This window comes from Taudactylus pleione, unplaced genomic scaffold (genome assembly GCF_031769625.1).
Source record: "Taudactylus pleione unplaced genomic scaffold, aTauple2 ptg000848l, whole genome shotgun sequence".
Taxonomy (NCBI): Eukaryota; Metazoa; Chordata; class Amphibia; order Anura; family Myobatrachidae; genus Taudactylus; species Taudactylus pleione.
This window is the reverse complement of record NW_028285250.1, coordinates 1,232,396-1,251,201: the sequence shown is the minus strand read 5'-3', so window position 1 is coordinate 1,251,201 and position 18,806 is coordinate 1,232,396. Positions and strand designations below refer to the sequence as shown.

Sequence of the window (18,806 nt, the reverse complement as noted above, 5' to 3'; positions counted from 1 at the left end):
AGCACACAGATATACAGGTGTCACATATCACATTACTCAGCACAGTCTCCATATACAGACTCAGGAGCACACAGATATACAGGTGTCACATATCACATTACTCAGCACAGTCTGCCATATACAGACTCAGGAGCACACAGATATACAGGTGTCACATATCACATTACTCAGCGCAGTCTCCCATATACAGACTTAGGTGCACACAGATATACAGGTGTCACATATCACATTACTCAGCGCTGTCTCCCATATACAGACTCAGGTGCACACAGATATACAGGTGTCACATATCACATTACTCAGCGCAGTCTCCATATACAGACTCAGAGGCACACAGATATACAGGTGTCACATATCACATCACTCAGCACAGTCTGCCATATACAGACTCAGGAGCACACAGATATACAGGTGTCACATATCACATTACTCAGCGCAGTCTCCCATATACAGACTTAGGTGCACACAGATATACAGGTGTCACATATCACATTACTCAGCGCAGTCTCCCATATACAGACTCAGGAGCACACAGATATACAGGTGTCACATACCACATTACTCAGCGCAGTCTCCCATATACAGACTTAGGTGCACACAGATATACAGGTGTCACATATCACATTACTCAGCACAGTCTCCATATACAGAGTCATGAGCACACAGATATACAGGTGTCACTTATCACATTACTCAGCACAGTCTCCCATATACAGACTCAGGAGCACACAGATATACAGGTGTCACATATCATATTACTCAGCGCAGTCTCCCATATACAGACACAGGAGCACACAGATATACAAGTGTCACATATCACATTACTCAGCGCAGTCTCCTATATACAGACTCAGGAGCACACAAATATACAGGTGTCACATATCACATTACTCAGCACAGTCTCCATATACAGACTCAGGAGCTCACAGATATACAGGTGTCACATATCATATTACTCAGCACAGTCTCTCATATACAGACTCAGGAGCTCACAGATATACAGGTGTCACATATCACATTACTCAGCGCAGTCTCCCATATACAGACCCAGGTGCACACAGATATACAGGTGTTACATATCACATTACTCAGCACAGTCTCCATATACAGACTCAGAAGCACACAGATATACAGGTGTCACATATCACATTACTCAGCGCAGTCTCCCATATACAGACCCAGGTACACACAGATATACAGGTGTTACATATCACATTACTCAGCACAGTCTCCATATACAGACTCAGGAGCACACAGATATACAGGTGTCACATATCACATTACTCAGCACAGTCTCCATATACAGACTCAGGAGCACACAGATATACAGGTGTCACATATCACATTACTCAGCACAGTCTGCCATATACAGACTCAGGAGCACACAGATATACAGGTGTCACATATCACATTACTCAGCGCAGTCTCCCATATACAGACTTAGGTGCACACAGATATACAGGTGTCACATATCACATTACTCAGCGCTGTCTCCCATATACAGACTCAGGTGCACACAGATATACAGGTGTCACATATCACATTACTCAGCGCAGTCTCCATATACAGACTCAGAGGCACACAGATATACAGGTGTCACATATCACATCACTCAGCACAGTCTGCCATATACAGACTCAGGAGCACACAGATATACAGGTGTCACATATCACATTACTCAGCGCAGTCTCCCATATACAGACTTAGGTGCACACAGATATACAGGTGTCACATATCACATTACTCAGCGCAGTCTCCCATATACAGACTCAGGAGCACACAGATATACAGGTGTCACATACCACATTACTCAGCGCAGTCTCCCATATACAGACTTAGGTGCACACAGATATACAGGTGTCACATATCACATTACTCAGCACAGTCTCCATATACAGAGTCATGAGCACACAGATATACAGGTGTCACTTATCACATTACTCAGCACAGTCTCCCATATACAGACTCAGGAGCACACAGATATACAGGTGTCACATATCATATTACTCAGCGCAGTCTCCCATATACAGACACAGGAGCACACAGATATACAAGTGTCACATATCACATTACTCAGCGCAGTCTCCTATATACAGACTCAGGAGCACACAAATATACAGGTGTCACATATCACATTACTCAGCACAGTCTCCATATACAGACTCAGGAGCTCACAGATATACAGGTGTCACATATCATATTACTCAGCACAGTCTCTCATATACAGACTCAGGAGCTCACAGATATACAGGTGTCACATATCACATTACTCAGCGCAGTCTCCCATATACAGACCCAGGTGCACACAGATATACAGGTGTTACATATCACATTACTCAGCACAGTCTCCATATACAGACTCAAAAGCACACAGATATACAGGTGTCACATATCACATTACTCAGCGCAGTCTCCCATATACAGACCCAGGTACACACAGATATACAGGTGTTACATATCACATTACTCAGCACAGTCTCCATATACAGACTCAGGAGCACACAGATATACAGGTGTCACATATCACATTACTCAGCACAGTCTCCATATACAGACTCAGGAGCACACAGATATACAGGTGTCACATATCACATTACTCAGCGCAGTCTCCCGTATACAGACTCAGGTGCACACAGATATACAGGTGTCACATATCGCATTACTCAGCACAGTCTCCCATATACAGACTCAGGAGAACACAGATATACAGGTGTCACATATCATATTACTCTGCACAGTCTCCCATATACAGACTTAGGTGCACACAGATATACAGGTGTCACATATCACATTACTCAGCGCAGTCTCTCGTATACAGACTCAGGTGCACACAGATATACAGGTGTCACATATCACATTACTCAGCAAAGTCTCCCATATACAGACTCAGGAGCACTCAGATATACAAGTGTCACATATCACATTACTCAGCACAGTCTCCTGGTGTGTCCTAGTCAGATCGTATTGCCACGTAGACGTATTTTTGGCAAAAACAAAACTGCCCTCAAAGCTAGTAGAGTCTCACGGAACCTGGCGGCTCACTCGTGCCAGGCATATTGCTCTGCATGGCGTATATAGGCTAGATGAGCAAAGATACATCTGTATAATGGTCCTGATTCAGAGGCACTCACTATTTGCGAACGCTCGCTCTGAATCAGGGCAGAGTTAAAAAAAAAAATCTGCCTCCAGGCCACTCGCATAGCTGTGGGTGACCACCCACAGCTTGTGCGTGCGGCCTGGCGATGGTCACGATTATCGGGCTTGCGACAAGACCCTTGTGGTAGGGTCTCGTCCACCGCAAGCCCCAGTGAACTTCCTGCTATAATACAGCAGGAAGTTCACTACTGACATCACGTGTGATGTCAGTAGGGCCGCCCACAAACAGCAGGCGTTCCTTCGTGTGCAGCCACCCCCCCGACCTGCCTACAAAACGGGGCGAGCTGTCGATCAACATCGATAGCCGCCCCGTTTTGCTGCGAGCCCAGAGCGAGTGAAGTTTTCACTCTCTCCGGGGCTTGCGCACGCCGCACATGCACACTGCCCGACTATCGACCCGCTTGCGAGCGCTATGCGCTCGCGAGCAGGTCGGAATCAGACCCAATGTTAATGACTATAGTGTATTCTTCTTGATGTGCTTTTTGTTTTATAAATGTTTGGACTGTGACCAACCAATTAAAATAGTCAATGCAACAGTGAAATACGCAGCAATCCAATTTGTAAATGCAATAATAAGGCATTCATTTTCTAGGTCCATTACTCGGATGGCCAGCAGATGTCAGTGTTGTGTAAGTCAATAAGAATGGTATTACTCATATATTGAGATATATATGTTATTATGCAAGATGTCAGGCGCCCTCTGCAACATGAGTTCAAGGTTGCGGAATGGGTCATTTATTTGGCCCCGATAACTGTTGAATGCTGTGTGTCTAACTCTTGCACAGACTGAAGTTTTGTAATGTTCTTTGTGGTGTGCACACGTCTCCTGACCAATTCTATCAGTGGCAGCAGACACTAAGGGGTATATTTACTAAAGTGTAGGGTTTTTAGAAGTGGAGATGTTGCCCATAGCAACCAGTCAGATTCTAGCTATTATCTTCTGGAAGGTGCTAGATGTGATTGGTTGCTATGGGCAACATTTCCCCTACTAAAAACCCACACTTTAGTTAATATACCCCTTAGCTTGTTCCTGGCACTGTGTGGAAAGAGTGTGTAAAACCAGTGTTCACCAGTGTCCTTATGCATGCTTTGTAGGAAATTGTAAGTTATGACAACAGTTGTTCTACCCATACATTACACGGGGGTACATCTGGGAAAGCTACACCAATGGCTTCCCAGATAAGAGATCTTAAGTCTGTACTAGTAGACAGTAGCAGCAGCAATCAGTGATCGGCTCAGATTATTGCACCTGTAAGACCAAGGAGAACTGAAAAAGTTGGTAAATAGTAATAAAAACTTGACCAATCGGGCTTTGGAATAAACCCAGTCAACAGTTAATTACTGTATACAAAAACAGTAAATATTTGACTGGAAAACTACTTGCACCCAGCAATCAATCTTATTTGCATCTAGAGCTATATTTTTAATGTCAACATAAGAAGGGAATTCTCAGTGTGAGGGTACCACGGGAGGTAGCGCCAACAGATTATACTATATATAATCTGAACTGAGACTCATGGGGCGGCCTCCATTCTAGTCTAACTGAAGTCAGGTAGAGATCACATGCTGCACAGTTGCTGCACTAAGGGCTTGATTCAGACCCGCTCGCGAGCGCTGAGCGCTCGCAAGCAGGTCGATGTTGCCCAAGTGCGCATGCGCACGACGGAGGCGGCTCCGTCGTGCGCATGCACGAGACCCGAATAACGACGGCCAAGCCGTCGTTATGGGTCTAGCACCAAAGGGGGCGTGCTGTCGATGGTGATTGACAGCACACCCCCTTTGGTGGGCGTGCCGGGGGCGTGGCTGCCCAGAAGGAGGCGTCCCCATGGGAACGCCTACCGTCTGGGGCCGGCCCCACTGACATCACTAGTGATGTCAGTGGGAGTGCTCTCGGCTCTGATAGAGCCAAAAGCACTCCAGGGCTTGCGGCAACGAGACCCTAGCGCAGGGTCTCGTCGCAAGCCCGATGGTCTTGACCATTGCAACCATCATTTTGGCCGCACGCTATAGCTGTGGGTGGTCACCCATAGCTATGCGAGCGGCCAGGAGGCCGCTCCAAAAAGGAGACGGGACGGCCCTGGTTCAGAGCGAGCGCTCTGTCAGAGCGTCCGGCTCTGAATCAGGGCCTAAGTCTTGCGGGCTAACCACATATTGTAACTGATGCTGATAGCAGACCCGTACATTCATTAATATGGTAGATATATTATATGAAGACAGAGACGAGTTTCTCTGTCGCTTCATCAGGGTGGATCCATTTACTCAAGTTATGGGCATAAGGAAGAAAACACGGCTGTCTGCTTTGCCAAGTCAAGAAGTTGTAGAGGTCTCAGTAGTGTGTGCATAGAAGCGTTTGTATAAAGGCTAGAAGATAGTATTGCGCTGAGGATTTGTAACTGTATATAAATTATGCAATAACTGCAGCCAGATGTAAATAGCCATATCTCTCCTGAGAATCTCATCCTATGAATATACACTTATGCCAGTGAAGGATGACTTAGATTGCCTGTGCGGCCAAATATTTTCTTCTGATTCTTGCATGAATCACATAACGACTGAAGATCCGGATCAATATATATTACCGGTGCAAGTTCCGTTACAGCACATATATCTTACAATATCAGATAGAGTTGTCTATCCGGCTAACTATTATGCAGAATTAATTGATCATTTTAGACTCTTGTTGAACAAATAGTGGCACATCCTATTACGGTAACTCTCTGCACTATGAGACTTGTATCGCTCAATGTTTCGAAGATCGATAACATACTGGGTACTTAGAGCAGTTGTTGACTATTAGAATGCCACATTGACACAATGCTAGTAGGTTGAATCACTTTGTATCCTAGTGTGAACAGATCATTTGGAACAAAATACATAGAAGCAGACAGAATGATTGACAGAAACCCACAACATCCATTCAAGCATAATATCAAAGTACTACAAATATATGTTGAAGAGTGAATTACACACAGAAATAGATATGAGATGTACGTTAGTCTGTAGCTAACAGGAACCTGCATGATCTAGTCTAAAGGTGTGTACACAACTGATAGATATATCTGCAGACTTTGCAGAACATATGTTCTGCATAGTCTGCACGATCCATCATGCAGACTGGCTGATGCACACACAATATATCGGCCGTTCAATTGAACGGCCGATATGCCAGCCAGTATGTACCCAGCATAGCACCCCTGGTATGCTGTAATTTGCATATACATTTGGGGGTTGAATAAACAGTATTTTTTTAAGCCACTAGTTTCTAAATCTTTTCTGCACATTTATTTCTACTAACTGTTTTTATTTTGCTGAATTACTGATATTTGATCCATATTATAGCATTGATTGGGCCACTGACTATAATATAAATATTGAACTAAGAGCGAAAATTTTCAAAATTTAGTTTTTTTTATGTTAATAAAGTTTTGTGAATTTTAAATAAGTATATTATTAGTTTACCTCATTTAAAAACTCTATTGATACACCTGCACTAGTAATAAAGTATCATAATAGCATAAAATAATATTAAACAGAATACGAATAAAATTTAAATATTTAATGACACGAAAACATTGAAAAATACAGTTACTATGAAACGGTTGGCTGAAGAATAGGGTCTAACTGAACTAAAAAAAAACAACAATATATCTTTTAAATAAATGTGTTCTTAATAACAGAAGATCTGCACTGCTATATAGCACATTCAGTTATAGACCATTACCAAATGAAATGTAATTCAGATGATACAAATCCTGCAGTAGTACAGACATTATTTTATGCACTGTTACCCGTTTAGAAATACATGTCCCATTGGTCCCGTGGTATTCCAGCAGGAAGAATTAGGGGTGTACTTTATAAGAAGTGCTTGGTGATATTACAGTGCATTTTGTTGAAATTCCATTTCAAAGTAAAAAGCTTCAGATGTAAACAGCTGTAGTTGACAATGATAATAGTTTTTGTAATATACAACAGGCGACTGCTGGGGTAATTACCGTGAAGTAATGCTGGTCCGGCAGTTTTATATCCCACAGGCAATTGTTCTGCAGCTGATCATATGGTCGTGTAAACACTGTGGGGTCTATGTACTAAGCAGTGATAAGAGACAGAGTGAAAAGTGATAAGTAAGTGATAAGGTACCAGCAGCCAATCAGCTCCCAACTGCCATCTCACAGGCTGTGTTTGAAAAATGACAGTTGGGAGCTGATTGGCTGGAACCTTATCACTTTCTTATCACTTTTCACTCTGTCTCTTATCACTGCTTAGTACATAGACCCCTGTATCATTCAAGGCTCCAGTGCTGTCGGATGTAACCAAGTGATTATTTGAGGTAGCAGCGCTGACCGGAACCAACACTGGGTTCTATATAATCATAGCAGACAGATGTGAAATGGAGAGCGGGGAATTCCTGACGCGTTTCGCTCCTATTTAGGGGGCTTTAGCTGACTGCTATGAAAAAAAACCCTTTATATAGGGTCAAATGCTTCCATTCTATCATCCTTTATTTAACTCTTTGCTTGTAAGTAACGAATATAATTTTCAGCTATTTATCATCACTCGTCTGAATAGAAAGAGCAGACAATATTTGCTTTCTAAGAGTAACTTTTCATGTTTTCTGGTTCTCAGATCGGTTGAATCTCCCGAGTATCCTGGTCTTGAACAGTTGTGGCATCAGCCATGCTGGGGATGAAAGCGAGATTGCTGCCTTTTGTTCCCACATCTCAGAGTTGGACCTGTCTGGTAATAAGCTTGACAACTGGCAGGAGGTGAGAAAACACACATGAAGTGATCAGCTGCATTTCAAGGAGGTTGTCTCTGGGCTGAGTATAGTAATGTATTATATCCATAACTTTATTAACATTATAAGATTTAACATTATTTACATTATAAAACCAAATTGGTTACAATAGCTGTACAATTTTAGTCTGAAAAAAAAAAAAATTATGAAATTATAATGCTGGGTGAGCACTAAGGTTATATAGGTTTGCAGTGTAAAGCTCTTATTGACTGTAAGCAGTGGCGTAACTAGGGTATTTGGAGCCCAGGGCAGGATAAAAATGGAAACCCCTCCCACCCCCACTGTGTGCGCACACCGAAAAAGTGGGCGTAGCTGCATACCACAAGGGGTGTGGCCTCTGAAAAATGGGGCGTGTCAACATGACACACCATCGTTTCTCATCACTCTGAGAACATTCCTTTCCATTCCATAATCACCTTTATGCAGTGCCCCAGTAGTGCCCCTTATGCAGTGCACCAGTAGTGCCCCTTATGCAATGCCCCCAGTATTTCCCCTTATGCAGTGCCCCCACTAGTACCCCTTATGCAGTGCCCCAGTATGCCCCTTATGCAGTGCCCCCAGTAATGCCCCTTATGCAGTACCCCCAGTAATGCCCCTTATGCAGTGCCCCTTACACAGTGCCCCCAGTAGTGCCACTTACACAGTGCCCCCAGTAGTGCCCCTTACACAGTGCCCCCAGTAGTGCCTCTTATACAGTGCCCCCAGTAGTGCCCCTTATACAGTGACCCCAATAGTGCCCCTTACACAGTGCCCCCAGTAGTGCCCCTTACACATAAAACACAGACACACATTATACTTACCTGAATTGCCGCTGTCCGCTCCTCCGGTCTCGCTTGCCACTATGGGAGAGACATCATGACGTCTCTCCCTTCACCCACTTCGGGAGCCGGAAGGTGGAGTTAATGAGTGAGCTCCATCCGGGCTCCGGCCCTGGGTGCAGCTGGCTGCTAAAACAAACACACTGCCGCAGGGTAGTACATTCACTGTCAGTGTCATTGAGGGATATGGTTAGGCACTAGGGGGGAGGGTTAGGGTTAGGTACTAGGCAGGGAGGGTTAGGGCTAGGCACTAGGCAGGTAGAGTTATGGTTAGGCACTAGGGGGAAGGGTTAGGCACTAGGCAGGGAGGGTTAGGCTCTAGCGGGGAGGGTTAGGCACTAGGCAGGGAGGGTTAAGCACTAGGGGGGAGGGTTAGGGTTAGGCCTAGGCACTAGGCAGGGAGAGTCATGGTTAGGCACTAGGGGGAAGGGTTAGGCACTAGGCAGGGAGGGTTAGGCTCTAGTGGGAGGGTTAGGCACTAGGCAGGGAGGGTTAAGCACTAGGGGGGAGGGTTAGGGTTAGGCCTAGGCACTAGGCAGGGAGAGTCATGGTTAGGCACTAGGGGGAAGGGTTAGGCACTAGGCAGGGAGGGTTAGGCTCTAGTGGGAGGGTTAGAGTTAGGCACTAGGCAGGGAGGGTTAGGGCTAGGCACTAGGCAGGGAGAGTCATGGTTAGGCACTAGGGGGAAGGGTTAGGCACTAGGCAGGGAGGGTTAGGCTCTAGTGGGAGGGTTAGAGTTAGGCACTAGGCAGGGAGGGTTAGGCACTAGGGGGGAGGGTTAGGGTTAGGCACTAGGGCGGGAGGGTTAGGCACTAGGGGGGAGGGTTAGGCACTAGGGATGGTTAGGTACTAGGGAGGAGTGTTAGGCACTAGGCAGGGATGGTTATTGTTAGGCACTAGGGGTGAGGGTTAAGCACTAGGCAGGGAGGGTTAGGGTTAGGCACTAGGCAGGGAGGGTTATTGTTAGGCACTAGGGGTGAGGGTTAAGCACTAGGCAGGGAGGGTTAGGGTTAGGCACTTGGTGGGAGGGTTAGGATTAGGCACTAGGCCTGGAGGGTTAGGCACTAGGGCGGGAGGGTTAGGTACTAGGGGGCAAGGTTAGGGTTAGGCAGGGAGGGTTAGGGTTATGCACTAGGGGGGTGGGTTAGGCACTAGGCAGGGAGGGTTAGGGTTAGGCACTAGGGGGGGAGGGTTTGAGTTAGGCACTAGGCAGGGAGGGTTAGGGTTAAGCACTCTAGGAGACGTTAGGTTCATGGTGTGGAAGGTAGGGTTAGGGCGCCTACTGACCGGTGTCAGTATGCTAACCCTGTCGGGATGCTGGCGTCGGGATTTTGACCACCGAGATTCTGAGTGCCAGCATCCCGTACCCAACCCCATGTTATATACAGCATTTTTAAGTATCTTTTTCTCATATTTGCTTTGAATGTTCCTTAATCTTCGTGAAGCTCTTTTATGGAAAATATGCTAACCAATGGTAGGATCTCTCGCAGAGGGGTGTATTTATTTAGTAATCTGTTGAAACACTTCTACTCATATACAATTGTGTGTCCTGAAGATACAGTAACTGATTACTGCATGGTTTACTCAGGAGTATGCTGGAAAAAATTGAGTAAATCCATATGTAATTTATTCGTGCCTGTTTTTATGTGTGATAAAATACTGAGGAGTCTATTTACTAAGCCTTGGTTGAAGACAAAGTGAACAAAGCTAAAGTACCAGCCAATCAGCTCCTAACTGCCGTGTCACAGGCTGTGTTTGAAAAATGACAGGAGCTGATTGGTTGGTACTTTATCTCCATCCAAGGCTTAGTAAATAGACCCATTTTTGGGAAATGAACATGATTTAAAAAAAAAAAAAAAAATGGCAGAGGGAGTGATTACTTTTATAGCCTCTGTATTGCTAATAATACCTTCAACAAATCTATACTACTTACACAGAATACTTTACTGTGAAAGCTGTCTCACTTAATGCGTATTATATTGAACAGTTTTAGAGATATAAATGCTGTAGCAAAATAATAATACTTATTTCTAACTGTGTCTTCTCTGTTCCATGCTCAAATCAGGTCAGCAAAATTGTGTCTAATGTGCCTCAGCTGAAGTTCCTGAACTTGAGCTCTAACCCGCTGCACATGTCTGTTTTGGAGCGTGAGTGTGCTCGAGCATTTTCTGGTATCCATAAACTGGTCCTCAATAATTGTCAAGTCTCCTGGGAAACAGTCCACACGCTGCTGCTGGAGCTGCCTGAGTAAGCATGAGGGGGGTATTGCATGTATTGTGGGAGAGATTGTTACTTGTAAGCTGCCATATTTTCCATGCAGTTAGATGTTAGGGCGAAATGACAGATATTGACAAACTTCTAAGAGGCGGTCTGGTGTTTGGTGGTACGCCATATCCCCATTTCTATTGCTGTCATTGTAAAACTATAAGATTCCAATCTCTTGCATTTTCCATGCCATCACTTTCACTTTGGGCTTCATTCAGATGTGGACGGTGATGCATTAGCAGCTGTGATTTTGTCCAGAAATATGCTAATGATACAGCCGCCTGGAAAAAGCATTGATACGCCCACCGTCAGCCTCGCAGATCCAACCAACTGCGTATAAATACACAGCGTTGGACGCGGATCCTTCATTAATCAAACATCTGAGTAAACCTATGGTAGTGCAAATTGGCTGCGGGAACTGAGACGCTGGCGCCATATGTTCTGCGTATGGGATCGCAGACGTAGGCAGATACGTGGGCCCCAGAAAACGGTCACGACGCACCCGTGTTTTTCCCCCCACTCCCAGTCACTGCCCCTGGCTGTCAATCACTTGCAAATAGACACTCACTACAACCGTAGTCACATTTGATCGCAATTCAATCGTTGTGGCTAAGACGCATGCGTAGTCCACCGATAATCGCTCAACTGCATGAACGTTGAAATAGCGTCCTCATCTGAATTAGGCCCTTTGATAACTGTTGATATAAATATTCAAATATTAATGGCTTTGTACCATCCCAGTGTTAATATTCATATTTTAAACTCTACCAATGTGTATATACAGCGGGTAAAATAAGTATTGAACACATCAACATATTTCTCAGTAAATACATTTGTAACAGGGCTATTGTAATGAAATTTTACCAAATGCCAGCAACAACCCATGCAATCCACACATGCAAAGAAACAGTGGCGTAACTATAAATTTTGCTCCCCCCGCCAAAAAAGTTTCGCGCAGGCTCCTCTGAAGTGATCGGAGGCTTCCTTAGCCTCTGATCACTTCAGAGGCCAGCGTGCTCAGTCATGCAGTGGTGAAGCAACGGCCCCCAACCACCACGGGGGCCGTAGTTACGCCACTGCAAAGAGACCAACCATAGATGTCCATAAATTGAGCTATGTGTAATAATGTGAAATGACACAGGAAAAAAGTATTAAACACATGAGGAAAAGGAGGTGCAAAAAGGCATGGAAAGCCAAGACACCAGCTGAAATCTATCAGTAATTAGAAAGCAATCCTGCCCCTTGTCAGTGCAAATTAATATAAGCTTGTTCAGTTCCCAACTGATGACCTATAAAAAGGTGTCTCAGTAACAAGGTGTCACACAAGAAACATCTCGTGATGGGTAAAAGCAGTGGGATCTCTCAAGACCTGTGCAACCTTATTGTCGCAAAACATACTGATGGCATTGGTTACAGAAGGATTTCTAAACTTCTGAATGTTCCAGTGAGCACTGTTGGGGCCATAATCCGGAAGTGGAAAGAACATAATTTCACCATAAACCGGCCACGACCAGGTGTTCCTTTCTGACAGAGAAGTGAAAACAATTATCAGAAAAGTTGTCCAAGAGCCAAGGACCACTTGAGGAGAGCTTTAGAAAGACCTGGAGTTAGCAGGTACAATTTTGTAAAAGAAAACAATAAGTATTTCACTCAACCGCCATAGCCTGTATGCACGCGCACCACAAAAGACTTCATTGCTGAAGAAAAAGCATGTTGAAGCTCGTTTAAAGTTTGCTACACAACATTTGGACAACCCTGTGAAATACTGGGCGAATATAGTCTGTTCATATGAGACCAAAATGTAACTCTTTGGATGCCATAATACACACCATGTTTGGAGAAGAAATGGCACTGCACATCACCCTAGAAACACCAGACCAACAGTGAAGTTTGGAGGTGGGAACATCATGGTGTGGGGCTGTTTTTCAGCATATGGTACTGGCATACTTCATATAATTGAAGAAAGGATGAATGGAAAAATGTACAGAGACATCTGCTGCCATCTACCAGGATGCTGAAGATGAAACGAGGGTGGATATTTCAGCAAGACAATGAGTCCAAACACACAGCCAAGGACACTCTCAATTGGTTTCAGAGAAAGAAAATAAAGCTGCTAAAATGGCCCAGCCAATCACCTGACTTGAATCCAATTGAAAATCTATGGAATAAACTAAAGATCAGAGTTCATAGAAGAGGCCCACGGAACCTTCAAGATTTGAAGACTGTTTTGAAGACTAGTTTCTCCATACAGGAGGCGTCTTGAAGCCATCATTACCAACAAAGGCTTTTGTACGAAGTATTAAATACATTTCAGTAAGCGCGTGCAATACTTTTTCCCTATGTCATTTCACATTATTACACATAACTTAATTTATGGAATTCTATGGTTTGATCTCTTTGCATGTGTGGATTGCATGGGTTGTTGCTGACATGATCTTATTCGGTCATGTCATTGAAATATATAGTTTTGAGTAATTCGGGTGTAGTAATTGGGTCTTTCTCTTCCAGCTTGGAGGAACTGTTCTTGTGCCTTAATAACTATGACACCATCGTGCGTTCCCCAGCTTGCTTTCGTTCACTAAAACTTCTGCACATTACGGACAATAACTTTCAGGACTGGTCAGAAATTTGTAAATTAGGCACAATGTTCCCGTGCCTCCATACTCTTATTTTAGCTAATAACAACCTTCTGACGATTGGGGAATCTGAGGAATCACTGTCACGACTGTTTCCAAATCTCCGATCAATTAGTCTTCATAAATCAGGTGAGATTTTCTCTACACATTGTATTCTGTTCGCCTTTCCAAAATCAGAATTCTTGCCTGCACTGAAGAGTCGGAGGTGGTTTCCCTCTACGGAAACATCTGCCATGTTACATCCTAGTGATATACATTACTACTTACATTTTAAGCACGAGCACTATTTGAAATATACGTCCATTTTCCAGTTCATGAACCTCTTGTAAGTAAAATTATACAAATAGAACTGGTTAAATAACTTAAACATCAGACAAAGTAACAGGTCATGGGAAGCGGCTTCTACGAAATGAGCAAGAAAGTATTATTCTTAGACATTTTCAGGAACAAGAAAAGTGTGACGTCCTCTACAGTGGCAGCTGTATATCATGCTGAAATATTCTTCTCTTTTTGCAGGTATAAATTCCTGGGAGGACATTGAGAAACTAAATTCTTTGCCTGTGTTAGAGGAAGTCAGATTATTAGGTATTCCTCTTGTGGAGCCTTACAGCACAGAGGAGCGAAGGAAATTAGTGGTTGCAAGGTATTTAATTAGTTATACTTATACAGAGCCATACTTGCTACCGTACATAGGGATATTAAGCAAACACAGTAACAAAATACCAAATGCATGAAACCAGTCACTTGTGTATAAACTGTTTCCAACTCTAAGGGGGTATATTTACTAAAGTGAGAGTTTTTAGAAGTGGAGATGTTGCCCATAGCAGCCAATCAGATTCTACTTAACATTTATCTAACACCTTCTAGAAGATAATAGCTAGAATCTGATTGGTTGCTATGGGCAACATCTCCACTTCTAAAAACTCTCACTTTAGTAAATATACCCCTTAATCTTAATATTTTAATTGATTTTAGGTGAAATGTTAATGCAATCAAATAAAAAAATAGCTTTGCTTTTAGTCTTTCCATTCAGGTGTAGCTTCCCAAAAGACCTTTCATCCAAGTGCCTGTGCAATATAGTCTATGCAGCATTATGGTTGAACCCACCCACCGCCCAGGGGTGACGGGGATAGCCCCGGGCTATCAGCCTAGGCCAGGGATGCTCTGGAGAGGGGTACCCCTTTACTGGAGGGGTACTCAACTCCCCAGGGATCCCTGGCCTGGGATGACTAGCGGTCAGGACTGATGCTGCGGCTGGGGGGCCCGGTAAAAAGGCACCCCTGGCCCTCACAACATTTTTTTCCTACGTATATTTAAAACCAGCTCTGTCCCTACTGCCTGGTGCCGGTTCTTAAATTTACAGTGGAACCCTACACATTTTCTTCCCTGTAATTTTAAGAATCAGGACTGGCTGGCAAGCCCAAGGCTGGTTAGTCTTTTGGGGGGGGGACCTCACATAATTTTTTTTTATTAAATTAACCCTATTTTAACCATTTACAGAAATAAACATACACAAATCACAATGATTTGTGTATGTTTCTGACCATTTCGCAGCTCAGGGGGTTGAGAGTTTGAAAAGTGATTTTGACAGGAGAGTTTGCTCTTATCTCACCCGAGCTTGTCATCCCGATTCTTGGTAAATTTGAGAGATGTATGTTTTAGGTGAAAAGTACTTCCGATTTGACCCGATGGTGATTTGATTCGAGATTGCTATCTCACCCGAGATGAGAGAAATCTCTAACTCACCCGACTTTGCCTTTAGTAAATTTGCAAGCAGGAAAAAAATTTATGAATCCCCCGAGATGGTCACTTCAACCTATCTTGAATCTTAGTAAATTTACCCCCTAGTATTGAGCAAAAAATTAAATTTTTCCTATTTTTCCAACCTGAGATTTTTAGACCTAAAGTTGATAAAATTTTGAAAAAACGTAATTTTCAAAATCTAATAAAAACAGTAGGACACAAATCTCAGACTTCAGCATTTTTGGTAACAAACTACTAGTACATATGTGCCTCTCACATAAAAACCTGACACCTGATACTTCTTTTAGTTAAATTGAAATGAGGTAATCTATGCATCAAACAAAAAATGTAGCCCAAAACTTTGCTGAGAATAATGTTTTTTGTCCCAAGGCTCTACCACTTCCCAGTACTGATATATTTGCATTTGCATAAATACCTAGAAACTTGAAAATAGCTGTCTGCCATGATTAAAAAATGGCCACCATTTCGAAAATGAAGCAAATAAAAATTTACAGTGCACCCGGAAAGTATTCACAGCGCTTCACTTTTTCCACATTTTGTTATGTTACAGCCTCATGTTTGTCCTCAAAATTCTAAACACAATACCCCATAATGACGTGTAAAAAGTTTTTTTGAGATTTTTGCAAATTTCATTTTTAAAAAAACAACAAAGAAATCACATGTACGTAAGTATTCACGGCCTTTTCCATGAAGCTCAAAATTCCGCTCACGTGCATCCTGTTTCCACTGATCATCCAAGAGATGTTCCTACAGCTTAATTGGAGTCCCCCTGTGGTAAATTCAGTTGTTTGGACATGATTTTGAAAGGCATACACCTGTCTATATAAGGTCCCACACTTGACAGTGCATGTTAGAGCACAAACCAAGCATGAAGTCCAAGGAATTGTCTGTAGACCTCCGAGACAGGATTGTCTCGAGGCACAAATCTGGGGAAGGGTACAGAAAAATATCTACTGCTTTGAAGGTCCCAATGAGCACAGTGGCCTCCATATTCCTTAATGGAAAAAGTTCGGAACCACCAGGACTCTTCCTAGAGTTGTCCGGCCTTCTAAACTGAGCGATCGTAGGAGAAGGGCCCTAGTCAGGGAGGTGACCAAGAACCCGATGGTCACTCTGTCGGAGCTACATCATTCCTCTGTGGAGAGAGGAGAACCTTCCAGAAGGACAACCATCTCTGCAGCAATCCACCAATCAGGCCTGTATGGTAGAGTGGCCAGATGGAAGCCACTCCTTAGTAAAAAGAACATGGCAGCTCGCCTGGAGTTTACCAAAATGCACCTGAAGGACTCTCAGACCATGAGAAACAAAATTCTCTGGTCTGATGAGACACAGACTGAGCTCTTTGGCGTGAATGCCAGGCGTTATGTTTGGAGGAAACCAGGCACCCCTCATCACCAGGCCAATACCATCCCTACAGTGAAGCACGGTGGTGGCAGCATCATGCTGTGGGGATGTTTTTCAGCGGCAGGAACTGGGAAACTAGTCAGGATAGAGGGAAAGATGAATGCAGCAATGTACAGAGACATCCTGGATGAAAACCTGCTCCAGAGCGCTCTTGACCTCAGACTGGGGCGACGGTTCATCTTTCAGCAGGACAACGACCCTAAGCTCACAGCCAAGATATCAAAAGAGTGGCTTCAGGACAACTCTGTGAATGTCCTTGAGTGGCCCAGCACAACCTTATGGAGCTTGAGAGGTGCTGCAAAGAGGAATGGGCAAAACTGCCCAAAGATAGGTATTCCAAGCTTGTGGCATCATATTCAAAAAGACTTTGTTGATGCCAAAGGTGCATCAACAAAGTATTGAGCAAAGGCGGTGAATACTTATGTACATGTGATTTCTTAGTTGTTGGTTTTTTTTAATTAAATTTGCAAAAATCACAAAAAAAAAAACGTTTTACACGTTTTCATTATGGGGCATTGTGTATAGAATTTTGAGGACAAAAATTCATTTATTTCATTTTGGAATAAGGCTGTAACATAACAAAATGTGGAAAAAGTGAATACTTTCCAGATGTACAGTAGAGGAGATAACTGACAAAAAATGAAATCTGTTGTCCAGGCAGTTATGGGTTGATCTGCATACAGTCATACTGCAATGCTGCAAATGTGTGCACATCTTCATCCTCCTAGAACAGTGCTTTCCAAACTCAGTCTTCCAAGGCACATTAACAGTCCAAGTTTTAAGGATAACCATGGATGAGCACAGATGGTTAAATCACAATAACTGAGACACTAATTAAGTAACTTGTGTTCAAGTATGGCTATCCTTAAAACCTGGACTGTTAGTGTGCCTTGAGGACATAGATTGGGAAACGCTGTCCTAGAGCTATATGCTAGGCCTTTGTGTAGGATTATTCCAGATATCTTTCTCTAGTCTATGTATTATTGAGTCCATGGTTAGAGAAATGCATAAGCCATGTAGCAAATTCACATGCAAAATTACTGCTCACATCTAACTTTTGAGAGCCATATCTATTGATGTCAACTGAAACCTTTTCCTCTTGGCTCCTTAAGAGTCCCTACGGCTTCTAGATTTACTGTTTGGCTCTTGAATTCGACATTATATCATCCACTCCTACATTCGCTCATAAATGTATTGTCTCATACTGGAAATGTTGTCTTACGTTTCTTGTAGTCTGTCTGTTTTTAGCTTGCGTGTGTGTATTTGGCTGTCATATTATGTGGGGTTTTTTTGCCTAAATTGTTATGTTAGAAAATATATTTTATATTGTTACATAGTGAACCTGAAGTGTGTGTGTGTGTGTGTCGGGGGTTTGCTGGGTCCCTCACCTGACACTGCTAGCATTCCCTCAGTTTTGCTGGGTCCCAGCACGCTCATACGGTAGGGATCTCTGATGACCACTATTGGCACATTTAAGGTGGGTACACACTGGAGCGACAGGCATACGTTCCGACATCAGGTCATTCCCGTGTTCAACCCTGCTTGCTACCCGGATTGGATTACCGGGTCACTCGACCCGGGAACCCAACCCTAGCCCCTTTTACACTGAGCCACGACCTGGGTTTACAAGGCAGTAACCGGGGTTATTTGACCAGTTTAAAAAGGGTATAAATGGCCATTGTTTGACCAAAATGGATACAGTTTGCAGACAAAAACTAGAAATCTGCAGAACAGTTGCGCCCTGTTTGTATAAATCCACTGCAATTGGTCTGATTTTATATTTACGAATTACCTGCCCTAAACTTAAGATAAGTGCAGATTATAACTGTTTCACCACTTACATCATACTTTAAAGAGTCAGGTCATAAAACATTAAATGGATTGTAAAAATAAAGTCATGGTGACCTTTAAATTTAAATACCCCATTAATAGGTTGGCAAGTAAATGGGGGAATTTCATGTCTATCAA

General features: G+C 43.4%; 1 protein-coding gene across 4 annotated transcripts in view; it reads left to right on the top strand.

Moving 5' to 3' along the window:
• TBCEL (tubulin folding cofactor E like) overlaps positions 1-18,806 on the top strand; it is a 60,217-nt gene that overhangs the window by 19,774 nt on the left and 21,637 nt on the right. For all 4 annotated transcript variants that reach the window (XM_088458745.1, XM_088458743.1, XM_088458746.1 and 1 more), the window contains 4 exons: positions 7,780-7,919; positions 10,835-11,016; positions 13,543-13,799; positions 14,187-14,313. In XM_088458745.1, the coding sequence (XP_088314871.1) occupies positions 7,780-7,919; positions 10,835-11,016; positions 13,543-13,799; positions 14,187-14,313 (706 nt within the window). The remainder of the gene's footprint in view (positions 1-7,779; positions 7,920-10,834; positions 11,017-13,542; positions 13,800-14,186; positions 14,314-18,806) is intronic.